The following is a 27,985-nucleotide window of genomic DNA, read 5'->3' as shown; positions in this document are numbered from 1 at the left end:
AAGTGTGGGAGGAAAGGGTATGCATTTTTTGTTCTTCCGGAAAAGTGGAAACAAAAAAACATTTCATTTTAGAATGTGAGGCCTTCAAAGACAATAGGGAAAGTTATGCAGATATGCTGGCAGCTAGCTCTTGGGATAATCTATTTAGTGAGGGGTTTGTCGAGAAGCTGAGAACATTTATTGTGAAGCTTCACAGAAAAAAGGCCGAATACATCAAGCGGATGAAGAAGCAATCTGTCCCATAAGCTATCTTTAACCTCGTGGACATTAAAATAATTTCTTTCTTTCTAACCGTTCCCATGCAATTTTATTATTTAATTCAAATATAACCCACAATGTTTTGTCTTAAAATTGTTCATACAACACGTTGTGATTGAGCTTCTTAGACGTCTCTTTTTGAGTGGAAACCCTTTATAGGTGTGGTGTGTTAGACGTGTGGACCTTGACTAAGTCAAAAGTTTCCAACTAAACATTAACTTTTCAGTGAGTTGTTAATACGACTTAAGGGCTATAGTAATAGGCAACGAACTTCTAACAAATAATTCAAATAAATACCAATTCCATTAGGTCATTAAACATGAAAATAAAATAAAAACAATAAACAGTACTTTCCATTTAAAAAACTTGCTACTTTTATTTATTAAACTTAGGAGGATTACACAACCCCAACAGAGGTTCATCCTCATACAAGTAAAAGCCAGAGTCTACGACATGGGAAACACTGCATTAAAGTCCCCATACGGAATTTTGATGCTCCGTCTGTCACCACTGATTCTAAAGTGTACAGTGTACAGGTACAGACAGATTGGTAGAGAAACGGTTTCCAAGCAAGGTTTTCAATGAAAATTGCAGAAAATGGATTAGAAAGTGATGTACAAATCGAAAGTGGATCAGAAAATGAAGAACAATTTGAAAATGGAAGCGAAATTTTGGACGACGGAGAAGACGAAGAACAATTCGAAAATGGAAGTGAAATTTTGGACGACGGAGAAGACGAACATTGGGAGGATGTGCCAAACATGAAATTTGGCAGAGAAACGGAAGAATGGCAAATATTTAAAGTTTTAAAGGAATTGATCCAGGAAATTGTTCAGGCCAAGGAAGGGATTCCGTTGATTCATAGAACCAGACGAGCATTCGTGAAGAAGGGGCCGATTCTGAAGGAGGTCCTCGGCGATTTAGCCAGAGATTTGGTTCGCTGGGTGCATCGCGGAGGTCCTTGGCTAGGTGCTCTCGTCATTGTTGTAAGACTATTTACTTCTTTCAAGTTTTTTTTTTTGGGAATTATGATATTCCGGTTGTAATTCAGGCAGTTTAAAGGACCTTCAAGTTAGATTGGGAAGCGAATTGGATGGCAATTGTCGCTACATCTAATTTTTTTCCAGAAGTTGGACAAGAGAGTTACCTGAATGGGAAAATCCTAGGCATGGGTAGGTGACGGACAATATTTGAACGACTCGGCTGTTTTACTTCGAATGATTATGTTCTATAATCTCAGACGTCTGTGGACTTATTACTATACAGAGTTATTTATGTAGTTGAAATAATTAACACAGATTTTAAGTGTACTTGACTTACTGACGATTGGTTTTTTTATGAAGACACATAAAAGGGCTACTGTGGAGTGGAGTATTGTCAACCAGATATATTTGATTTGTTAGTGGGAGATTTCTTATTTTCGTAGGGAACAAGGAGTATAGAGAGGTATATGTGCCATAAAAACAACTTAACTTAGTAACGAGAATTTCTTAAAAACAAATGTGAAAGGGGGCAATATGTAGTCTATAGAATTTTAATTTTTACGCAGTGGGAAAAGCTGAGCAACAAGCATATTCACAATGTCACAACTCAACCGCAATGTTAGTGGGAGCACCACTGCGTTGTAGTTGAATGAAAAAAAGGATCATAGTATATTGGAATTTATGCAAAGTTGTGGGCCACATCTAATGCCATTTGTTTAGATCCAGGGACAATGAAACTCCATTTCATGTGCAATGGCAATGAAAATAGGGTCGCATAAATTTAGCTTCTTTGTTTATTTCAAGCAGCCCATTACTGATTAGGGTGTGTACATTGGATTTTGAACTTGAGTCATTGTGGTTGTAAGTGGTCCCACTTACCATTAGACCTCAACCCTAAATCAAACCGTTTAGGTTCAACAATAGCTGAGTTTTATTCGGGTCAAACTTTCTGATGAGGTTTGGCTATATATATTTTTCAAACAGACACACACGCACACAATTTAGAACGAAATAGAACATAAAAAATAAGAAATAACATCAATAAACACGTGAATAAGAATTTTGATTAATAAATATAAAATATATATGAAGAAATGGCTATACGAATACACAACTCACAAGCATGATGGAGCAATGCCCTTGCAGCAAAGGCTTCTAGCACACCAAAATTTGATAATTGTGTCATGTGATCCATTTTTAATTTTTTTAACAAATTAAAAAAACCCTAAATCAAACTTGCAGCCAATCTTGATTTTTTTTTTTTCTTATTAAATTGGTGATTCAATTCAATTTGATTTGATTTGGTTTGACTTGAGGGTCATCTTTTAGGTTTGACGAACTTGGATGAACATAAATATTTTTTCGGGTTTGCCAAATTTCGAACCTGAACCTTCGAGTGACTTAGCCTCAACTTGATGGATTGAAAGGATTAATGTAACCTATTAGGGTTGTACTTGATAATTTTCATAGAATGCTACTAATAGTAGATGATCACGAGCCACACTTGAGAGGGCTCTTGCTTTCCTCTTTTGTGGGTATTTGGTCATATATGTTGGCATATTCCATGTCTTACAACCGTCTTTTGTTTGAAAGTTGATTCTATATCAAGTGAGTTCTTTGAGAGGCTTTCACAAATCCAAAACACGATTTTGTAGGTACCTACAACTGTGTGATTTAAGCATCAACTATCAATTACTCTCATGGACTAAATGAGAGGCTAAGTGGGAATGGAACCTAAGTTTATAGCCGTGTGTTAGTTTGTGTAGCTCGTGTTAGTTTTTGGATATTGTGGTAGCATCAGACAGGTGTTATAGTCTAATACCTAGAAATGGTTTCGCGAGATTTGGTTTCAAAACACCTTAATTAAATTAATTGACCGGATAATTAAAATTTCCTAACTCTAGCTTAGGAAAACTTGTTAATTAAAGTGTATTAATTAAGGAAATCAACTTTTTCTCTAGAGACTTCTCAAAAGTAATTTGACGGAGTCTAAGATGATCTGAGCCATCGATCACGATTAGATCTTGGCTGTTGGTGCTCCAATGAGAGAATTATAAGAGCAAGTCAATGGGGCTTGGAGAAGACACATCGAATGAGCAAGGGAGCAAGGCAGTGCGAAGTATTCAGTGAGGGAAGAGTTTGAGCCAACAGAGCATCAATGAGAGGGTCACCAGAAATTGGAGAGAGATTTCTAGGGGAGATTTTCCACAAATTTCTAGAGTTAGAGGGAAGGCCAATTTCTTTTGCAGAAGGTCGTACCAGTGAGTTCGAGTTCTCCAGTGCGCAGATCTGGGCAGAAGATCGTTTTTCCAGTAGCCGGGAATCAATTCTGGAGGATAGAGCGAGTTGCCTAGTGCGAGTGCAGGATCAACAAAACCTTAATTTCTAGCTAGTGCGTATTTCCCGTAGTAGCGTTCTTTGTGCACATTTATTGGAGGAAGCAAATTTGATTTTGCAAGGGAAATAGAGGGTTTCCAGGTCGATTTTCCAGTGGGAGTGGTGGGGATAATTTTCTAGAGCTTTGCCAGTGTTTGGCAAGCAAATCTATGTACTCTCTAATTTGCTGAAGATAATAAAATATAAATCCTCATCTATTGCACCGGTTTTCCCTTCGGGGTTTTTCTGGGGATGTTAGTCCAAAACATTGGTGTCATTATGTGTGTGCTCCTATTTCTCAGTTCCTAATTTATTTTCCGCAACATTTATTTTAATTGTCAAGATTACAGTAGTGAGCTATTCGTTATTTGTCGTTGATTAAATAACAGAAGACAAATAAACTGCATCAATTAGAAGAATAGTTTCCAGTGTATTACAATCATGGATTTTTCACATGGAATTAGAGCGTAATTGATCAGATCTGAAGCTCAGAGGCGAAAATAAGTGATATTTTGCAGTTTCAGAGGGAGATCTGAAGCACAGGATCCAGATCTGCGCAGGCCAAGCCAGGGGTTCGATTTGCAGAGGAGTAGGAATTGTTTTTCAGATCTAGGTGGAGGAAAATTTCGATTTTGCTTCATATCTGTGGTAGTAGGCAGTGGTATTGTCAGGAAGTAATTCTGGTGAGCAGATCAGTTAGTTTGCAGAGTAGATCTGGGCGCATAAGATTTGTAGCAGGGGTTTATAGTTTCAGATCTGCGTAGGAAGGAAGAGAAAGCACACAGAGGGAATCTCCAACAATTTCTTAGAGGGTTTCTAGTTTTTCCAGCAAGGGAGAAGAGATCGAAATTCTAGCAGCAGGAAGGCCATATAGACTATAGACTAGCCAATCCAACCAGTGTGAGTTGTCCTGAAGAAAATTGTGTTAGTTTCTGCAGCGTCGAATGGTGTTCAAGTCTTGAGACTTTGTGGTGTGGATAAAACACAAGAGTTCTCCAAAACCCAAAAACCATTTCTGGAAATTCCACCTAGAGATGACTCAATTAAATTAATTGACCATAATTAAAAATTTCCTAAGTCTAACTTAGGAAAAGTGGTTAATTAATAGAAATTAATTGAGAAATGTGTGAATCATCTAGAAACTCACATAAATCGACTTAGAGATGATCTCAACCATAGATTATGTTTTAATCATGGCAGTTGGGGTCCCAACTGGAGATTATAAGAAAAGGTCGATGGGTAGATGGAGAACACACCAGTGCGGATACTCAGTTGCCCAGGCAGTTCAAATTCCTAGTTGCAGGAGTGATTCAGCAGTGGAGATCGAGCCTGGAGGTGAGTAGCAAGTGGTAGGAGAGGTCAGCAGTGATCCAAAGGAAGTTTTCTAGTTCCGGAGAGTCAGACAAAGGAGGCCAAATTTTTTCTCCAGGAAGCAGTGCAGGGACTGCGCAGTTGCTTCAACAGAGCATTTCGATTTGGCTGAAGGGAAGGTCGTTTTCAATTCCAGAGGTCGGGAAGATTTTCCAGAGTGTCGAAAAAGCATTTTCCCAGTCAGCAGCAGGCAAGACAGCTTGATTGGTAGTAGTTCCAAGCTAAGCGTGTGAGGGTCCGCGATAGGCTGACGTAAAGCCCCTGCTTTTGCAGCAGTTTGCTAGAGCAGAATCTGTGCTGGGTGGAAGAGAAAGTGCACACACAAAGGGAGGAATTTCCAAATTTTCCTACAGGGTTTTCAATTCCAGTTTTCTGGAGGAGATCCATAATTTTTCCAGTTGCAGAAGGTCATGCAAGTTTTCCAGACAAGCCAGTTCGAGTTGCTGAGGTTACATCTCTTGCGCCATTTTTTCGGAAAAGGACTTTCAGAAAGGTTGAGCGAGTAGTTCCAGAAAGCAGCTGGAAGCAGGGCGAAGTAGATAGGGCAGTTCTGCGCATTCCAAGAGGGAGTGCGAGTTTCAGAACATGGAATTGAGCAGGAGAACAGGGGGAGATTCCAGTTCTGAGCTTTTGTAGAGATGGCCATAGTCGGGCTTAGAGATCAAGACAGATTGGACGATGCCTCCAACTATGTCATTTGGAAGGCCAGGATGTCCTTTCTTCTTGATGAGCATGGTCTAAAGACCTATGCAGAAAACGTTGTGGTATGACCTACAGATGCAGATCAACTGAATGAATTCATGAAGGAGATGGCCAAGACGAAGCGGATGATCCTGGATGGAGTTCGGGATCATATAGTCTCCAACATATTGGCCAAGAATATGACCAAGGAGATGTGGGATGTGTTACCCACCACCTGTGGGTAGTATGCATAGGAGAATTTTTTTCTCGTAGATGGTCCTCAGCCGACAGCCCCTTGCAGCCACCAGATAGCTCGATGTGCCATTATCTCCGCCAACTAAGCTACGCACGTGGTCCCTCGCGCACTTGTTATGATTGTATGTTTGAAGGTGGGCCTCCCGACCCTGAAGGTATGGCTTTTCATTGGTATAGTTGAGTAATTTTCCTTACTTGTCATGGGCACTTTTGGGCATGGATTGGTGGGAGGATTCGACGAAAAGAGTGGGCTAGGTCTTTACTCTTGTCTCCATTGCCCGATTTCGTAGTTAGCCTTGTACACTAGTCCCATGGGATCTCCTTTATTGGCCATTAGCTTTAGGGTTGGCACTACATGGGAAATCTCAATTTTGGTTGCGTGGTCCCGCTTCCCAACACCATATACACCACTCCCTTCCACTCATTTTAAGCCCATTCATCAATTTTCCCATCGGGTCCACATGTGTCCACTAGGTCCACATAGGGTTAACCTCAACCTCCCCTTGTCCACACTCTGGGTCGGGCCTAGTGTTGTCACTCACTGCATTATGAGTTTCTAGTTGATCAAAGTTGCCAAAGAGTAGTGAATTTTGAAGCCATCTTCCAGGCCACAGGATCACTTAAAGCCAAATTGAAACCTGTCCATTGCGTAGTGCCCGGAATGAGCTTCCCAAAGGTATAAGGAAGTCCGAAAATGGACTTCTGGATCAAAATATATGACATGTTAAAGTTTAGAGGGTCTGTTGCCTTTTAAAGGGAAGGAGAGAAGGATATCGGAGGTTTGGCACTCATTGCATATCGCAAGTCCCGCATCCCACATATCGGCCACATCGCAATCTCGCATCCCACATCATCGCAGTCCTGCACATCGACAGGACCGGGCCTATTGGCGATCGGCGGGCCACAGGAGTTCATCGCAATCGGTGGGTCCAGAGCTCAGTAAATCGATGATCGACGGTGGGCAGTCCCGCATCCCACAGGTCTCATATATCGACAAATCGGCGATGGGCAGGCCCAACAGGCCATCCTTTAAGAAATTGCGAGGAAGCGCCGATATAATGTTAAAACATAGGGGAGGGCCTAAAACTTCTTAACAAAGAAAATCAATGGAAACCAAGGTAGGGCGGCCTTTTTCTCTCTCCTCCAGGGGGGCCACGTGGCAGAATATCATTGGTCCATATGAACCCACGTGGTAGTTGACGTGGCAGTACAGAGGACAAGTGTCACGTGGATTCGACGGATTCGACATTTTCAGGGTCCTAAGGAGGCATTTCTGGGTGACACATGTTACCACTCATAGGGTGACACGTGGTAGTGATGATGTCACCCCTCACAATCGGTGATCGACGAGTGCACAAGGCAAGATCCCTCCTCTGCCGATGTCCCTTCCGATGTTGCAATTGTGATATGCGAGATCCTCCCGGATGCAATATGTTATGTGATCCGACCTATAAAGTTTTTGCGTCGAGATGAGTCGGCCAGCGCTATAAAGAAAGGTAAAGAGGCTTCTTCTCTCGATTGCGATATGCGATGCTTTCAGTGGGCCCGACCCCGCAGATCGGTGATCGCAGGAGTCTAGAGGAAATATGAAGGGAAAGCATTGGAAATCGCTGATATGCGGGATTTCATATAACAAAGGAAAAAGCCCCCTGGCAAGTAGTTCAATGGCTCTAGCACCCTCGGGCTAAGCACCTAGTTCCAACCCCCCGGTCATATGAAGAAAATCACGGAAAGGGGCTAAAAGTGAAAGGGGCTAAGGAGGATTGAGACTCGTCTGTTTTGCAACGTTTCTTTAGCGAAAGGTCAGCATTGGAAAGTCCTCCATATGGCCACCAAGAGAGCATCACCAGGCAGATCAGGGTGCCTATAGTATAGGGCAGGGCTTTAAAGGCGTGATGTGTCGGCAACTGTGGCTTTAAAGGAAATAGGTGGTGCATTCAAAACCGACATGGGCTGATTCAGAAAAGCCCATTGTGACACGAAATCAGGGTCGGCACTGACAGGAGTGAAAAGAGACTTGGTAGCTCGAGAGGATTCAATTTTCAGGCATGGTGTCCCATAACAGAGAGAGACGAAGTACCGCCCAAGGATCCTTTGTTTCAGTACTGCGACATGAAGTGGATGGTGCCCACTCCCAGCTTTAAATAATGAATGGCTCGAGCAGTAAAGGCAGAAATGACGGGAGCTGGCTGAGCAGCACAAGAGACCATACGATGAGCCCACTGCAACCTAAAGCAAAAGCAATTACAGGGATGGGCACTGAGATAGTTTATTAATGCTTCTTTCTGACTGTTTACTTATTTGATGTCCTGCAATTTGCCTCCTTTCAATGAGGCCATTAATTCTGTAATATTTTTGGGCCACAAAGCCATCCCTAGCCGAGACAGCTAGTCAATCTGACAACTGAGACTCGGCTGAAGATATTTTTGATGTAATGAATGTTCAACGCTTCTCCTCTCTTGATAAATAGGAGGAAGCAAGACTTAACAAATGTTCGAAAAATTCTAAAGAAAATACTACATGTTATTTTTAGATTGTATGGCTTTGTAATACAAAGTTTTCAGAATATCAAGGAAATGGTGGTGATTCCCCCTTCAAGGATTACAGTTCCTCACAGATTCATTTGTATCGACATTGTTAATGCTAGTGCTTGTATGGATTATTGAAATTATAACTTTAAAAGTTGCTCTTCATGAATCATAGCACCCAACATCTTTCTGTCCATTATATCTACTTGTAACTCAGATAAGTATAGAAATTCTTGAGGTTTCTAGCTCTATTTGTTAAGCATAGAATTGATCTGAAAATCACTCGTGAATGATCTCAGTTAATTAATGAAGGTATTACAGACCCATGTGCTGGGGTGTGCCTATGTTATTTTGAGCAACGGATCGATAAGATTGCGAAATACACAGGCACTTGAAACAGTAAGAGAGACACAACAAGCAAATACAAAACACAACAAATTTAAGAAGGAGTTCACCCAATCCTCCTGGGCTACGTCTCCTAGTCCAGCCTTCAGTGGTGGTCTTTCTATTGTGTCTTAAAGCAAAGATTTTACAATAAGGAGCTCAATTTGAGTCTCACTTAACAGAGAATGATCAGTAGGATTGTACTTGGATCCCCCAAGTCTCTGGAGTGCACAGACTCCCCTTACTGAATCTTGACCTCAACTGGTCTCAGTGGTATGAGTCCAATTTGGTACTCAATACCCGACAGGAATACACAGAGGAGTTGCTTGAACCTTTCAAGCCTTCTCTGGAGTTCACAGACTCTCAGACTCTCTCTGTTCTGTCTGCTTGATGCTTCCTTCGCTCTGCGGGTCAGCTTGACTTCTGTGCTCTCTGCAATTCACTTCCTTCTCTCCCTCTGCCTCTTTGTCTATTCATAGCTTAAAGCCAATCTGCTCCCTGACTGTTCGTTTCCTCTTCCCGACTCTCTGGATCGCCTGCCTCTGTCCGCTGGAATTCCCCTGCTCTGTGTCATCATCGCTGTGTAATGCTGCACAGAGAGGTGGCCACTTGTCGCCTTACGAATTGAGCGTCAATTTTCTTTGAACGGTCATTATTTTCGTTACTCCAGGATTTTCCCGCGAAACTGATTCTTCTGCCGGCTCGTCGATCATGCCGGACCTCAAATCTTATGTGCCTCAGTCTATTTCCCAGTCAAATCTGGTCATCCATCAGGTTGATTCTTCACTGTTGATCTGGAGCCTCCAGATCCTACGGTCTCCGTCTATATCGCGCAGGTAAGTTGCTCGACCATTACTCACGCTATGTAAGCGGTTTTCTCTCTCATCCGTTGGACACGTGTCGCCTGGTGTGTGGCATCGCGCTGAACTCAGCCAAACCCACTTACCGCTTGAAGTGCACGCGATATCCTGCCGGTTTTGGGCGCGGGACCCGCCTTCTGACGGTTTCCGCAGGGTTTCCTGTTTTCCTCGTGACCGAGTGCTCGGGGCTTTCCTTCCTGAGGGTTTTGCCCTACGATACGCGATTAGCTAAACTTCCTCAGTTTCAGGATCTGGGCTTTCGATTGCCAATTTGTGTCCATGCGCGGTCTCCATGGGCCAATAGTCAGCGCGCTTTGACCGAGGGTCCTCGTTGTTCCTTGCTGGCCATAAATTGCCATTGTCCTGAGGTCATCTCTGATAAGCTCGTTATTCATAAGATTTTGATCTGACATAATTTGAAACAATCATGGAAATGTTTAAGGATCCAATTCGGATCAAGAATTCTTGATGCTTTAAGCTCTATGTGATGAGTTGCCCTTTCTCCTTATTCTCTATCATTGCTCTACAAAAGCTTATTAAACTATAAATCCTTGAACTACTTGGCCGCCACTGTTTTGTGCATATTTCTGAGATTTGTATATGTGAAGAAGTACCAGAAATTCATGTCTTACTCCTTTAGGTGAATGAACCAACCCATTATATATACATATAGAATATAAGTGAGGTCTCCCTTTACTGAGAATCATTTGAGACACTCCAAATGTATACGTGCCCAGGCACTGGTCTTGTAAGCAATCCAATGCTGTCTCTAGGAGCTACAACATCTTCTGGCACCGTTGCCGGGGAACGCATTGAAGGATTTTCCCTTGGGATACGACAAGTTGAGCACTCTTTGCGTAGGTGAACAAAGAGGTTCTGATTTCATTCATCATCACCTTGGCGACTCCACAAACCCCCATTATTATTCATCATCCTGGGTTTTAAAAGGCCTCACACTCGCTCAGATACATCTCAACAGAAAGCCCTATTTGTATATGACCTAGAAAGATTAATTTTTAGGAAAGTCTGGAAAGAGAAAATTCCCCCTGCCTGTGCGACCATCTCACCAGCCTTTGAAGCTTCCTCATCCAGCTCTCAACCCACTGTTACGCACTACTCATGACTTGTTCCTAAGGCCCTGAAATACCCTGCATTTAGGCCCTGAAATACCCTGCATTTAGTCTAGTCACTCCTACCAATGTGTTTTTGGGCCAAGTTCCTCAGGCAAGCCTCAATCCCCCCCCCCATTTATCCAGATGGCTCTTCCAAGTTTTTTGCTAAATAAATACGCACCTCTTAATTTACCTCAGCGTCTAAAAGCTATGCCCCTCCTAGGACCACTGCTAGTTTGAGCGGTAACATTTTGGCAGCGTTGTCTGGGAGGAAGCAGATCTACCTCCCTAGTGAATCATTGAGGAATTGATTCGTAGATGACATTTCAAATATTCCTCTGGGAACTCCATTCATTGTCCAATCCCCTAGTTTACTTGAAGGTGAAAATATTCCTCCTTTAACTAGGGCCGCTGCAAGAAGGGGAGAACAAACACCATCAACTGTTAAAACCGCCCTTCTCCCTGAGTTTGAAAAGGTCAGTGACCCCACCCCAAAAATGGCAACTAGTTCTAACACTGACTGTCCCAAGATGACCAAGAGTGAGAGGCATTTGGTTAGTGTCTTCGCCCCCTTGAAGTTGAGTGATGACCCTAAACCATTACCTGAAAAATACAACAGATGGTTACCCAAATTCAAAGGCGATGCTACCATGAGTGCCCGTGATTTTGTTGAAGAATTCTATTGGCACATGTCCCCTAGGATGATTTTTGATGAAGATAGGCTCATGATGCTTTTTGCTTTATCACTTGAAGGACAAGCGAGAGAATGGTATCTTAGTCTTCCCCCAGCATGTGTAGAAGATTCTGACCAATTTGAGGACCTATTCATAAGAAGATGGTCATGCAATGCCCAAGGAACCTTCAACATTGATTTTTTTTATCAAATAACTAGGGGAAGGGAAGATATCCGGGAATTCATCCAAAAATTTGATAGGGTAGTCAGGGATATCCCTGACCATTTGAAGCCTCTCGATGCCAACATTCTCGACAAAATCCTCAGAGTTGTGGGTGGCCACCTTACCTATGCATTAAGGAATAATAAACCTTCAACATCGGCTGAGGCTAAAGAGATAACAATGGAGGTTGAAGAAAACATATGGATCTCTAGAGTAGATGTTAATGACCATCCTAAGGCAAAGACGGAGGTCAAAGGGGAAAAATCCAAAGTTCAACACGAAGAAACCCTTTTGGACATCCTCAAAAGAATGGAAAAACTTGGTGAAGAAATAAATTCACGAGATAGACTTTACATGAACAAAATAACTGCCTTGGAACAGGCCCAAAAATCTAGCTACATTCCAAAAGGGAAACCCTTTCCTAAAAAGCAAAATGACGAGGACAAGCCAAGTTCATCTCAAGTCCCAAACACCTTAGCTCTGACTAATGTAGTGGAGCAAGTTTCATCTTCCGAGGATGAACAAAGTGAAAAGGACGAAAGTGACGATGAGAGGTGGATGAGCAGGTTAACCTTGTAGAATCCAATGTCTTCAACATTTTGTTAGGAGGTTCATACACTCATCCTCCCATTAGTGAGGTCACCTTTAAAAAAGAAGAGAAGGAGCCCATTCTTAATGCTGATGATAGTGGAAGATTCAAAGGGGTTCAATATTCACAAAAGGACAATAGTAAGGGCCCCACAAACTCTAAGGAACCAAACAAAGATGACCTGACTGCCAAGCAAGTCTCTCCTAAGGAACCTCTCCCTAAAAATCATCCTAAAAAGGATCCCCCAACACAAGCCAACCCAAAAAAGGATCCCCCGAGGAAAGAGAACACAAAGAAGGATAAGGGCAAAGAGGTTGGACTTAACATTGACATAGAGTCTACTATAGGGAAAATAACTATACTTGTTCCTTTGAAAGAGATTGCGAAACATCCAGAGCAACAACACCAAATTTAGAAATCCTTAGGTTATGAGGAGGAAGAATTACCCGAAGACTTGCAAAACAATCACCTTCAAGATCTTAACCCTGGGAATGAGCCATTCATGCTTAATCTGATCATCAACGACCTATTGCATAATTGTATGTTAGACTTAGGGGCTTCCGCAAACATCATGCCTTTAAAAGTCATGAAGCAATTGGTTCTTAACATCACTTGACCATATAAGAAGGTATGTGGTTTTAAGTTTTAACTCTAAGCCCGTGGAGGTGGAAGGTTTCATAAAGGACCTTAAGGTTTCTTTGGCTAGAAACCCTGATATATCACTTCTCATGGAGGTCATAGACATCCTTGAGGTGTGGGGTATGCTCTTATCAAGGAAATAGGGAGCCACTATTAGAGGTCATATCCAAATGGACTTGTCATACGCCACTATCCCGCAATCTGATGGAACTCCCTTCAGCCTTTATAGAGAGCCTACTTTCTCTTCTCATGTGATTAAGCCAAGACCAATCCCATACTATGAGACACATGAGATCGAGAAGCCTTCTCCCATTCTCCCTTCACAAGAAGTCTGTGTTCTCAAACGACTGAATCAACAAATAAGCAAAAAGTGGAAGCCTAAAAAATAATATAAGGTGAGGGACTTGGTCTTGGTCGATAAAGACCTAATGCCTGTCAAGATCCACACGAAATTTGGGGAGGACTATTATTACATTGCTAAACTCAATGACGAACTATGGCCACAAACGGTCATGTTAAGTCGTATCATCCCTTTCCTCGACACTTGACATTGTTGTATATGTATGTTAGAGTAGGATGCAATTGCATTGCATGATAGTTTTCTCATTAGAAATAACATCATATGATATTGCCCATGATAGAATACTTGCATTTAGATTTAAATTTGCATATTTTGTTTACTTTTCTGTTGATTTTACGACCTAATACTAAGCATGGGTGATCATAAGACACCACAAATAACATGCTGCCCTGTGTGCTTGGTATTTGATGTGTGCAGGTAACAGGTCTACGGTAACCAAGAGATTGCTGGTGTTCTCATGACCTCCCATTCGAGTGGCTTCTCGCACTTTTCCGAGAGCTCATGTCCCAGTTGGAGCCAGATGTTACCCACCACCTGTGGGTAGTTTATATGGGATTTTTTTTTTCTCCTAGATGGTCCTTATCCGATAGCCATCAGCCCCTTGCAGCCCCCAGATAGCTCGATGTGCCATTTTCTCCGCCATCTGAGCCAACCATGTGGCCCCTCGCTCATCTGTTATGAATGTATGTTTGAACAGTGGGCCTCCCAACCCCAAAGGTATGAATTTTCATTGGTATAGTTGAGTAATTTTCCTTACTTGTCATGGGTGCTTTGGGGCATGAATTGGTGGGGGCATTTGGCGGAAAGAGTGGGTTAGGTTTGTATTCTTGTCTCCTTTGCCCGATTTCTTGGTTACCCTTGATCTTAGTCCCGTGGGATCTCCTTTACTGGCCATTAGCCTTAGGGTTGGCACTACATGGGAAACCCCGATTTTGGTTGCGTGGTCCCACTTCCCGATACCACATACATTACTCCCTTTCCACTTATTCGAGCCCCATTCATCTCTTTTCTCATTCGGGTCCACATGTGTCCACTGGGTCCACTTAGGGTCAGCTTCCCCTTCCCCCTGTCCATACCTTGGGTCAGGGTTGGAACGATGCCCCAGAGGTTGATGTAGCTAAAATGAAAGTAAAAAGCTTAATTTGGCCACACTTAGCAGGAAATGTACGACAAAATGCTAAAGATGGCCAGGACATACAAATTTAACACGTGGGAAAAAGTCGAACATGATCTCTACCCCTTATGCATGGCCATTACCCTGGTTCCAATGGGCCCTAGGTGAGCTCCCTCCATCATTTTGCAACCCACGATTGTCCCAACACCTGGTGGGCGATGAATTGCCCCACCTCAAGGGGTATCCACTGCTACATATTACACATCATGCTCTCCATCCCTTGAAGCCCCGAGCAGTTATGAAGAAAAATCAATAAAAGGAAAGAGGCATATGAAGAAGGGTGGAAAAACAAACGTCGGGGTAACTCATGCACCATGATTTTCTTCCTCCTACATTCATATACCCAAGTGTGGGCTTCCCTTGTTATAGCTACCCAATATACCTTGACATGTGGTTTGGATGTTGCCCCTCAACCCCACTCCATTCCATCATTATATCATTTGCCACCTACCTCTTAAAATATGTACTATGGACATGCCATCCCCTTTAGAGATTGAAACCACCTAATAGGGTCCTTGAAAACACCTTAGTTCTAACTAATGCAGTGGGGCAAGTTTCATCTTCAGAGGATGAGCAAAGTGAAAAGGATGAAAGTGATGATGAAGAGGTAGATGAGTAGGCTAACCTTGTAGAATCCTATGTCTTCAACATTTTGTTAGGAGGTTCATACAATCATCCTCCCATTAGTGAGATCACCTTTAAAGAAGAGAAGGAGCCCATTCTTAATGCTGATGATAGTGGAAGATTCAAAGGGGTTCAATATTCACGAAAGGACAGTAATAAGGGTCGCGCAACCTCTAACGAACCAAACAAAGATGACCCGACTCCCAAGCAAGTCTCTCCTAAGGAACCTCTCCCTAAAAATCCTCCTAAAAAGGATCTCCCAAGGAAAGAGAACACCAAGAAGGAGAAGGGCTAAGAGGTTGGACTTAAAATTGACATAGAGACTACTATAGGGAAAATAACTATACCCATTCCTTTGAAAGAGATTGCAAAACTTCCAGAGCAACAACAAATTAAGAAATCCCTGGGTTATGAGGAGGAAGAATCACCCAAAGACTTGCAAAACATTCACCTTCCTAATCTTCTCCCTAGTATGAGCCATTCATGCTTACTTTGACCATCAACGAGCTCCTATTGCATAATTGTATGTTAGACTTAGGGACTTCCGTAAACATCATGCCTTTAAAAGTCATGAAGCAATCGGGTCTTAACATCGCTCGGCCATATAAGAAGGTATGTGGTTTTAACTCTAAGCCTAGGGAGGTGGAATGTTTCATAAAGGACCGTAAGGTTTCTTTGGCTACGAACCTTGATATATCACTTCTCATGGATGTTGTGGTCATAGACATCCCTGATATGTGGGGTATGCTCTTATCAAGTAAATGGGGAGCCACTGTTGGAGGTCAATATCCAAATGGACTTGTCATATGCTACTATCCCACAATCTGATGGAAATCCCTTCATCCTTTATAGAGAGCCCTCTTACCCTTCTCATGCGATTAAGCCACCAATCCCATACTACTAGACACATGAGATCGAGAAGCCTTCTCCCATTCTCCCTTGACAAGATGTCTGTGTTCTCAAATGATCGAATCACAAAATAAGAAAAAAGTGGAAGCCTAAAAAGGAATATAAGGTCAGGGAATTGGTCTTGGTCGATAAAGACCTAATGCCTGTCAAGATCCATGGGAAACTTGGAGAGGCCTATTATTACATTGCTAAACTCAACGACGAACTATGGCCACAACCGGTCAAGTTAAATCGTATCACCACTTTCTTCGACACTTGGCATTATAGTATATGTATGTTAGAGTAGGATGCAGTGCATGCTGGTTTTCTCTTTAGAAATAACATCATATGATATTTCCCATGGTAGAATAGTTGCATTTAGATTTAAATTTGCATATTTTATTTACTTTTCTGTTGATTTTACAGCCCAATACTAAGCATGGGTGATCATAAGACAACACGAAAAACATGCTGCCCCATGTGCTTGGTCTTTGATGTGTGCAAGCAACAGGTCTACGATAACCAAGAGATTGCTGGTGTTCTCATGACCTACCATTTGTGTGGCTTTGCACACTTTTCTGAGAGCTCATGTCCTAGTTGGAGCCAGATTTTACCCACCACCTGTGGGTAGTATATATGGGAGAAATATTTTCTCCTAGATGGTCCTCAGCTGGCAGCCAACAACCCCTTGCAACCCCTAGATGGCTTGATGTTCAATTTTCTTCACTACCTGAGCCAACCACGTGGTCCCTCGCCCAGTTGTTATGGATGTATGTTTTATGGTGGGCCTCCCAATCCCAAAGGTATGACTTTTCATTAGTATAGTTGAGTAATTTTCCTTACTTGTCATGGGCACTCTAGGGCATGAATTGGTGGGGGGATTCAACGGAATGAATGGATTAGGTTTGTATTCTTGTCTCCATTGCCCGATTTCTTGGTTACCCTTGTATCCTAGTCCCGTGGGATCTCCTTTACTGTCCATTAGCTTTAGGGTTGGCACTACGTGGGAAATCCCAATTTTGGTTGCGTGGTCCTGCTTTCTGATACCACATAACTCCCTCTCCACTTATTCGAGCCCCATTCATCTCTTTTCGCACCCGGGTCCACATGTGTCCATTGGGTCCACATAGGGTTAGCCTCCCCCTCCCCTTGTCCACACCTTGGGTCGGGCCTGAAATGATGCTCCAGAGGTTGATGCAACTAAAATGAAAGTAAAAAGCACAATTTGGCCACTCTCAACAGGAAATGTACCACAAAATGCAAAAGATAGTCGGGACATACAAATTTAGCACGTGGGCAAAACCCAAACATGAGCTCTACCCCTTATTCATGGCCATCACCCTAGTTCCTATGGGCCTTAGATGAGCCCCCTCCATCATTATGGAACCCATGATTGTCCCAACCCCTGGTGGGCGATGAACTGCCCCACCTCAAGGGGGTATCCACTGCTACATAATTCACATCACGCTCTCCATCCCTTGGAGCCCTGAGCAATTATGAAGAAAAACCAATAAAAGGAAAAAGGCATATGAAGAAGGGTGGAAAAACAAAGGGCGTGGTAACTCATGCATCACGATCTTCGGCGGAATGAATGGGTTAGGTTTGTATTCTTGTCTCCTTTGCCCGATTTCCTGGTTACCCTTGGTCCTAGTTCCATGGGATCTCCTTTACTGGTTGTGTGGTCCCACTTCCCGATACCACCTACTTTACTCCCTTTCCACTTATTCGAGCCCCATTCATCTCTTTTCTCATTCGGGTCCATATGTGTCCACTGGGTCCACATAGGGTCAGCTTCCCCTTCCTCCTGCCCATACCTTGGGTCAGGCTTGGAACGATGCCCCAGAGGTTGATGCAGCTAAATGAAAGTAAAAAGCATACTTTGGCCACTCTCAACAGTAAATGTACCATAAAATGCTAAAGATGGCCAGGACATACAAATTTAGCACGTGGGAAAAAGCCAAACATGAGCTCTACCCCTTATGCATGGCCATCACCCTGGTTCCAATGGGCCCTAGATGAGCCCCCTCCATCATTTTGCAATCCATGTTGTCCCGACCCTTGGTGGGCAATGAACTGCCCCACCTCAAGGGGTATCCACTGCTACATATTACACATCATGCTCTCCATCCCCTCAAGCCCTGAGCAGTTTCGAAGAAAAATCAATAAAAGGAAAAAGGCATATGAAAGGGTGGAAAAACAAAGGCCGGGGTAACTCATGCACCACGATTTTCTCCTTCCTACATTCATATACCTAGGTGTGAGCTTCCCTTGTTATAGTTAACCAATGTACCTTGACATGTGGTTTGGATGTTCCCCCTCACCCCCACTGCATTCCATCATTATATCATTTGCTACCTACCTCTTAAAGGATGTACTATGGACATGCCACCCCCTTTTAAGGTTGAAACCACCTAATAGGTTGCTTGGTTAACCCCATTTGGAGCTTGGAGACACTTGTACTTGCCAAAGCCCACTGTGGAAGGGCATGCCACCATGAAGTGCCCCATTGATCCCATAACTTGTAAGCATTATTACTTGATTATTCCAATGATTTGTTGTATTGGAGGGCGAGAGGACGCATTGGATCTTATGCAGGATTGCTGTGGGTCTTCATTTAGGGATTGGTCTCCCTATACAGGGTCCTAGCCCTCTAGAGGGCCACATTGGCACTTGTAGTGTGACCTTTTAGAGCCATGGGCCTCCACCATAGCAGATATTACTTCATGGATCCTCAACAACGTTCGTTGATTGCTCATGTTCCACCTTTGGATGAGTATGATGCACCTGGTCCACCTTGCGCAACAGGCTCCACAGTTGCGCCATACATTTGGCAAATGTTTCAGGATGCCTCCCGATGCGAATGGAGGGTTTATATCATCACTCCAGCCCTTATAGATGGTTTACAAACATATTTGATCCATTTGGAGACCCATGAGGTTGTCCTCATGCCCCCATACCCACTTGGGAGCCCCATAGGTTCTTGATTGGATAACAAGGGGCCAATCCTTTGCCCACTATGTTTGGAGTCCTTTTCTTCATCATGGCACTCGTTGGACTTTATCATGCCTCCTCAAAGGCCCAACGACATCACTTTGTTGATATTCAACTCTCTTGAGAGGCTTATCTTAACATTATTGAACTATTTGGTGGGATTGTCACCAAAGGTTTTGTTATTATGCACATTATTTTATTTTAGGGGCTAAATTAGGCCTAATTAGCTAAATCGAATTCATTAGGAAGTGTATAAATAGAAGTGTGATGGAATCATTTGATCATCATCACTTCGATTGGATCATTCTCTCTTGTGAGATTTTTGCTATTCTTTTTGGAGGACGAAATTGGATGGATGCATGAATTTTGATGTTTAGATTTCTTCATTTTTGTCTTGGAGCTTCTATATTGGCATATGATGATGATTGGGTATACTTATTCTCACATGTAAGTGCTCTTTTAATGCTATTTTGTCTTTTTCTTATGTCATATGCATGTTGCTAGGGAATTTTGCTAAACTAGGCTGAAATTTGTTGCTTTTCTTGTGTGAAATGGTAGAAATTTGTCTTTTTATAGCGTTGCATCATGCCACGGGCCATGTTTGAATAATTGAATGTTCCTAGAGATATTTTGTTAAAATTTTATCTCGATAAGTCATCACATATGCATATCGAAGTATAAAGACCTTGAAGCAATTGTCCCATGCCCTAATTGCCATGCGAAACTGTTGTAGAGGCCTCGACAAAGTGAAATCACTCTGAGCATTGGAATCATATTGACTCCATTTCTCCCAAAGGATTAGGCACTGGTCCTCCATAGGTGATCACCAAAAAGCATAATCTTTATCACCTCTCCCTCTTTCTTCTAGGCCTAGCCTCCATAGGGGACCTAGGGCATCACATTTCTCACAAGTTACCCATCAAAAAAATTCGATCTCCTAGCCTCTATTGCGCTATTGTGTCTCCTAGGAGCCCTCCAAATTTGAAGCCATTCCGATGGTGGGATCTCGAGATACTTCAAGCCCTAGCTCTGAGATTGTTTCTTGCCCTTTGATTCCCTTGGATAGTGACCTCATTGGGATCATTGTATTAAGATCACTGAAATTTTCTCCTTTGATCCCCTTCTCCCCCCTCAATTAGTTCAAGCACACCTTTGATTGATCAACTCCACCCACTTGAGCTAACTTTGGGTCCACTTGGTCCCGTGTGGTCCCGGCGTCCTGCAACTTATTTAAGCTAATTTCACCAAGACCGCTTAGAAACCAAGTTTTCACAAGGATTTCTAGGACTAGGTATCTCCTTTACAAGTCTTATCTGCAAACCCTAGCCCTTGAAATCCCCTTGGCCCTTCCTAGAGAGCCTTACACCTTGCTTCTCAAGCACACAAGCCACAAAATTGAGTCTCTCTTGTGAATAGGTCCTTAGGAATCACTCTTTACCCCTTCTTTGACTTATCCATCTAATGATTTGCCTTCATATCGGGTCTCCTCCCATCGGTGAAAGTCTGTAAAGAGTAGGGAGATTTAGCTGAGGTGACAGTGGGCTATTGCTCCATTGTTGCCCTTGACCTAGTAGTTGTCCCTTTAGGATCCCCTCTTAGGACCCCTGCTAGTTTGAGTGGTAACAATAACCTTGAAAGAAACAAACTTACTTTGGTTGATAATTTATGTGTGAGCATTTGGTTTGTTTTATTAAGACAATTAATTTTCCCAACAATATCAATTGGAAATCCTCCTTTGGCCTTTCAGAGGGAAGTTGGGCCTAAAGAGGAAGGGTTGGGTTTGAGGTGACAATGGGTTTGTGTGTGCAAACCCCAATATGTTGCAAGGACCTTGGCAACCTTGCTAATTGGGTCAGTAATAGGTGGCTTGCCTGAGAGTTGTGTCTAGTCTCTCCAGTTGGGGATAGATATTTTCCTCTTAAGAGAGAGTTTGAGATGTAACATGTTGGAGTAGAGTCAACCTAAAGTGAGAGGATCCCATTCCTAACAATTGTAATGAGTTTGACCACTGATCCTGTTAAAATTGGCAACTAGGGCCAAACTCCATGTGGGTCATCTTATTAATGGAAGCTGATATTTTTCTTGGATCCCTCTCATCGAGAGGTGTAGGATTGATCTAAAGATCATCCGATTCCGATAAGTACTCATGGAGATACGAATTTATTTGTGTTATGGGACAATTCGTCAAGGTTGGCCAACAACAAAATAAACCCCACTTGTGCTCAACGTTTTAGTATAAATAGAGGTGGCCTTCAAGTCATTTCAACACACTTGGGATCTCTTCCTCTCTACTTGTCTTTGGGTTTTAGTAGGAGGAGAGATCCTAAGCGATAACGCTGCCTTAGTCCAGAAGGCAAAAGCCGGAACTGCGGAATTGCTGGGAACTACCGGAACTGTGGGAACTGCCAAGAACTGTCGGGAACTGCTGGAACTGCTGGGAACTGCTTGAACAACCGAGAATAGCTGGAACAACCAAGAACAGCTGGAACTGCTGGGAACTGCCCGGAACTGCCGGAACTGTCGAGAACTGCTGGGAACTGTCGAGCACAGCCGGAACTGCCGGAACTGCTAGGAACTGTCGGGAACAGCCGGAACTGCCAGGAACTGCAGGAGCATCTGCCTCCGAAGGAGAGCAACATGCAAGGGACAACTAACTAACATTGGGATTGTTGTATGGTACTTAGCAGCAAATACACCAAGCATGCAATGTTATTGCTAGCATGCAAGAGACAACTAGCATGCAACAACAAGCATGCTAAGGACAACAAGCATGCTAGGGACAACAAGTAAGCAAGGGACAACAAGCAAGCAAGGTGCAATCAACACATAGGTCAGTATGGCAACATGGTGCAACAATGGCACATAATGCAATACAGTGATGGGTACAGTCATGATTAATGAAGCATGATGAGATGCAGCATAGTGATGATGGGTGCAACATGGTACAACACGTTGAGGTGCAGCATGATGACGAAATGCAACACAACGATAGCTGAAGGAGTCACCTTGGAGAATCAGTTGAAGCAGCATGTCTTCAACTGATCTCATGTATCATCTTCTTAGAGATGATCTATGCTCTTATCTAGATAAGTCAAAATGTTGACTTTTGTTGTAAATGTATTATCTCTCTCTCTGCTGAACTATTGAAGAACATATAAGAAGAATTGATCAAGGGTTTCCCCACATGTGGGTTTGTCCCTGGCTAGCGCCACATCTTGTGTCTTCTTGTCATGGCTTGTCTTCTGCAATTTATGTTTATGTTCTATTTGCAGTTTACTTTAATGCTGACGTGATTGCTAATCTGGAAAAGATATTGAGCTAATTGTGAAAATTGAAATAAATTGCTCTAAGCATAGAACATACCTAAAATTAACATGGTATCAGAGCTGAGGTGAAGACAATGCCCAAGCAAGAGTGAAAGAGCAATCACCGAAGACAGTTGGGAAAGGACAAAAGGATCAACGGATTCCTCATCCCTCTTCAAATTCACTGAGGTTGAAGTCGAAGCAAAGAATATTATCAGAATGGCGCAGCGGAAGTTTCTGACGGCCTACCTAAAGATCACTTCATTGGGAGGTCCGGATCTAAGGGTGGAAGGAAAGGCAGATGCCTTGGTTGCAATAAGTTCGGCCATTATTCGAAGGAGTGTCCGAATGGCAGAGACACATCTCTTGTTGAAGATAACAATCATTCTAGGGACATCTTCAATGATCAAAGGAATGACAGGTAATGCAGGTCATCAAGGAAATGGCCGACTCTTCAAAGAAAGCAAGGAACCCAGGTATGAAGAATTAAATGTTGTTTTTGATAAGATAAAGAAGCGTTATCTTGTATTGGCCCTCTCCTTCAGATTCTTTGGGAATCTGGCTTATTGATTGTAGTGCTTCAAGGCACTTCATCGGATAGAAGGGTGCACTCTCTAATTTGGTAGAGATGGAAATAATTGTGGGATTATACTTGGAGCCGATGCCACCTATCCCGGAAAGGGTGTAGGGAATGTTACCCCTCAATTGAATGAGGGTAACTCGATTCATTTATAGAATCTCTTTTATGTACCTGATCGCAAGAAGAACTTGGTGTCCATTTCGGCAATGGAAGTCAAAGGTTACAGGGTGGCACTCATCGATGGAAAGGTACGTGTTTGAAAATAGAATTTTCAAAGATGTTTTTGAGTTCAGGGTTGTATCAAGTTGCAGGAAGTCCATTGGGGACCATGTCCATTGACACATAGCACTGGAGGTCTGTGAGTCAGATGGTGACTGGGATGCCTGAATTAAAAAATAGCATGAAAGTACATGTCTGAGATGTACCGAAGGAAAATCTTATAAGGGGACCATTCCCCTCATGCAACAGGTCCACAGGTTTGGAACAATCCGAGGAGTTTGAGATTCATGATTGGGAATCTCATGTATACAGGTAGAAGAAAGCCCTCTATGGCTTGATGCAAAAAACCCTGGGCGTAGTATGAGAGGATTGATAGCTGTTTGATGAAGCTGAGATTCACTAGGAGTGAAACTGATCCAAACCATTACCCGAAGGTTGTGGATGATAGACCTCTCATACCGGCACCTTATGATGACAACCTATTTTTGACAGGTGCAGACCCTCTCATTTGCAGAAGTAAGAGGGAGTTGGATTCCGGATGTGGAATGATAAACAGCAAGCCTGTGACTACCTCGAGGATCTTAGCTTTCCGAAGTTATATGGTAGTGATGTCGGACCAGATTTGGGAAATGCCTCTGAGTTTCATAAATTCATTTGCGTTGATGTTCTTGGTGAACTTCCGTTCGAACATATGTTTTGCAGTTAGCATGGTGAGCTCATATTTGGTTGAGCCTCACTGGATTGGTGCCAAGAATCTTCTGAGATATCTTCAGGGCACAATCTCTCATGGATTGAGATACACTGCCGGAAATATGAAATTGCATGATTATTTGAATGCTGACTGGGCAGGCAGTGTGGAGGATCACTAGAGCACTTCTCAGTGCTGGTTCTCTTTGGATTCTGCTTCGATATCATGGATGAGCAGGAAGCAGAAGTCGGTTGCTATAAGCACCGCTGAGAGGGAATACATAGCTACGAGTATGATCTCGTATGAAGCTGCCTAGTTGTGGAAGCTCTTCTGTGAGCTGTTTGTACACATGATGAATACCATTACCATTATGATTCTCTGTGACAACCAGAGGGGGGATTCGATTATTGAGGAATCCCGTATTCGATGATTGCTCCAGCAGATAGACATCAGATATTGCCTTATCTAGGATATGGTAAGTCGATGAGCGAGGAGGCTCCATCGCATTGAGACTGATGTATAGGTCGCAGACATTTTGTCAAAGCCCCGGGGAAAGGTCAAATCTGTGACTTTCCCGAACGACTTGGAGTCGTTGAGAGACCTTCTTATAAGGGTCTTGCATGTTGCATGCATTGAGCTCTGGGGGGCTTGGGGTACTTACTGGAGCAACATACGACCACAGGGCGACTCACCCTCCCTTGGTGGTGCGCTATGTACAAGATGATAGGTTCAACCTTCCCCTGTGATACCCCGAGGCGACTGTGGAACAAGATGATTAGTTCTCTTGTGGGTCGAGATGATTAGTTCTCCCGCGGCAACTGTGGAATAGGATGATTAGTTCTCTTGTGGGTCGGGATGATTAGTTCTTCCGTGGCAACTGTGGAACAGGATGATTAGTTCTCCTGTGGGCTGGGATGATTAGTTCTCCTGTGGCAATTGTGGAACAGGATGATTAGTTCTCCTGTGGGCCGGGATGATTAGTTCTCCCGTGGAAACTGTGAAACAGGATGATTAGTTCTCCTGTGGGCCGGGATGATTAGTTCTCCCGTGGCGACTGTGGGGCAGGATGATTCGTTCTCCTGTGGACAGGATGATTAGTTCTCCTGTCAAGGTATCCTACCCATGCAGTTTGGGACTCATGGGAAGTACCTCTCATCTGATCAATTAGTAGGGAAATGGGGTTAGGGACCATAGTAGTACTATTGCTGGACACATCGATGTATCTACCGAACGCCCTATGCTAGGATGACCTCCATTGATTTGGGATCAATGAAACTGATCTGAGATCAGTATGAGTGGTTTGAGACACTCTCTTGTGATATTGATCTGGGATCAATAAAACTAACTTTGGGCTAGTAAGAGTGATGTGACACACTCTCTTCAGATGAAACTGACTTCGAGTCAGTAGAGAATGGTATGAGACATTCTCGATCAATTCTTCTTCTTCATGGTTCAGCAGAGCAGTGCAAGGCACTGATGGCAGAGATAGTACAGTTGGACATATGGATCAACGGATGGAGTTATCCCTAGTTGAGAGGGAGTGTTAAAATTGGCAACTAGGGCCAAACTCCATGTGGGTCATCTTATTAATGGAAGCTAATATTTTTCTTGGATCCCTCTCATCGAGAGGTGTAGGATTGATCTAAAGATCATCCGATTCCGATAAGTATTCATGGAGATATGAATTTATTTTTGTTATAGGACAATTCGTCAAGGTCGGCTAGCAACCAAATACACCCCATTTGTGCTCAACGTTTTAGTATAAATAGAGGTGGCCTTCAAGTCATTTCAACACACTTGGGATCTCTTCCTCTCTACTTGTCTTTGGGTTTTAGTAGGAGGAGATATCCTAAGCGATAACGCTACCCTAATCTAGAGGGCAGAAGCCGGAACTGCCGGGAACTGCGGGAACTGCCGAGAACTGCAGGAACTGTCGGGATTGCCGGGACTGTCGGAACTGCCGGGAACTGCTTGAACTGTCGAGAAAAGTCGGAACAACTGGGAACTGCTGGAACTGCCGAGAACAACCGGAACTGCGGGAACAACCGAAATTGCTGGGAACTGCCGGAGCATCTGTCTCCGAAGGAGAGCAACATGCAAGGGACAACTAACTAACATTGGGACAGTTGTATGGTACTTAGCAGCGAATACACCAAGCATGCAATGTTACAACTAGGATGCAAGGGACAACTAGCATTCAACAACAAGCATGCTAAGGACAACAAGCATGCTAGGGACAACAAGCAAGCAAGGTGCAACCAGCACATAGGTCAGTATGGCAACATGGTGCAGCAATGGCACATAATGTAGTACAGTGATGGGTACAGTCATGATTAATGAAGCATGATGAGATGCAGCATAGTGATGATGGGTGTAGCGTGGTGCAGCACGGTGAGGTGCAACATGATGACGAAATGCAACACAACAATAGGGGAAGGAGTCACCTTGGAGAATCAGTTGAAGCAGGATGTCTTCAACTGGTCTCATGTATCATCTTCTTAGAGATGATCTATGCTCTTATCTAGATAAGTCAAAGTGTTGACTTCTGTTGTAAACGTACTATCTCTCTCTCTGCTGAACTATTGAAGAACATATAAGAAGAATTGATCAAGGGTTTCCCCACATTGGGGTTTGTCCCCGGCTAGCGCCACATCTTGTGTCTTCTTGTCTTGGCTTGTCTTCTGCGATTTATGTTTATGTTCTATCTGCAGTTTACTTTAATGCTGATGTGATTGCTAATCTGGAAAAGATATTGAGCTAACTGTGAAATTTGAAATAAATTTCTCTAAGCATAAAACATACCTAAAATTAACATATCCTATTGATCATTGATATGTAGTAGCTTATAGCATGCTGTTTTTGGACTCCAGAGGCCATTTAGAGCCTTGATGTTTATGTATTTTGTTTTGAAAATGTATTGCGCTTGGTGCGATTTTGATGTATTCACCCTTACATGATATATGCATGAGCAGACTTTAAATGTTTGGTTTATAATGTTTTGGATTTACAATGATGTACTTGAATACATTGGCAGAACACTTGGTTTCTGAACTGTTTTACTGAAAAATACATAAAAGATGCAAATTTTAATGTGTGTGTGTGTGTGTATTTTTGATGTATACACTTGGTTTATGAACCAATTTATTAAAAAATCGGCTCATAAAATTTGCGGATTTTATGTATTTTTTAGTAAATTAGTTCATAAACCAAGTGCCCTGCCAATTCCGACCTGATTCTGATCTAAGTCTGGTCTGATCCTTAGCCAAGCCTAACTTTTAAAACATTGGATGGCTATTAGGTTATACTTTCATTTCTTGCCAAATCCTAAAGCTTTTTTTGAAGAGTGCCTAGTAGGTTATTTTCTTATTGTAAAACTAGTGTAATTAATGCGCTATCTTATTATTTAGTTATTTTTTGAATATTATGTAAACAACTTTATTCCTAAGGACATATGTTGCCTGGTGCTAAAATTCCTCTTATGAAAATTTATATAAGCCAAATTCCTTTTTTTCCTTGAAAATTAGAGAGAGAAAGTAATAGAAAAGGTCAACTGCTATTTATTCACTTGTATGTTTAATGTTTGATATAACTGAAGAGATGCTTTTCTGTTGGCAGGTGGGATCAATTTTGCTTTTGGCTTTGACAGGATTGGGGCTGTTTATGCTTTTCTTTTTGGCTGCCACCATATATGCAATTATAATTGGCCTCCTCTTGTCCTTGGCAATAGTTGGTGGCTTTATGGCTATTGTTTTCACTTGCTTGGCAGTATTTTATTTTGGGGCTTTGGCCAGTGCTGCCTTTGTGATATCAACGACGACTTTGTTGACTATTGCTGCTATTGTTGTTGCTTCAGGTATGCTCTCCTGTTGAGCTCTAATGAAACCAACAATGATTTGAAAAATAAACAGTAAACAACAGCTTATAAAACAGGTTTAATCAATAAAGAGCAGAAACTGGAATTGATTCACAGTAAAAATGGAAACCCCCACTAAAATCTTACACAGCATAAACTCTACTGTCAAGTCAGCGTGATAGCAAGTACAAAAAAAGAGAAAAAAAAAGCATAGGAGGGGTTTCAAACACGATTGATTGGCACATATATCCCTCACCCTTCAATATGTGGCCCGATAGATCTATTTATAGATAATTGTTTTAAGTGTATTTGTCATATACATTTAAGTGTTGAGTCTTGACACATTCAAAGCACTAGTCACTTTTTATCC

At 42.6% G+C, this 27,985-nt stretch overlaps 1 protein-coding gene across 2 annotated transcripts in view; it reads left to right on the top strand.

Moving 5' to 3' along the window:
• The first annotated feature begins 659 nt into the window (after window positions 1–659).
• LOC149199078 (uncharacterized) overlaps window positions 660–27,985 on the top strand; it is a 44,352-nt gene continuing 17,026 nt past the window's right edge. Inside the window, exons 1-2 of one of the 2 annotated variants that reach the window (XM_089399361.1) lie at window positions 660–1,244; window positions 27,378–27,615. In XM_089399361.1, the coding sequence (XP_089255487.1) occupies window positions 840–1,244; window positions 27,378–27,615 (643 nt within the window). In that variant the 5' untranslated portion in view covers window positions 660–839. Of the gene's footprint in view, window positions 1,245–27,377; window positions 27,660–27,985 lie in introns of those variants that run through there. The other variant, XM_089399360.1, reaches the window with a different exon arrangement.

The sequence above is a fragment of the Pinus tabuliformis genome, chromosome 2_1 (genome assembly GCF_031772625.1).
Source record: "Pinus tabuliformis cultivar Carrire ecotype Pingquan chromosome 2_1, CPIR1, whole genome shotgun sequence".
NCBI lineage: Eukaryota > Viridiplantae > Streptophyta > Pinopsida > Pinales > Pinaceae > Pinus > Pinus tabuliformis.
The sequence above is the reverse complement of the archived record's forward strand: the minus strand, read 5'-3'. Positions and strand labels throughout refer to the sequence as shown.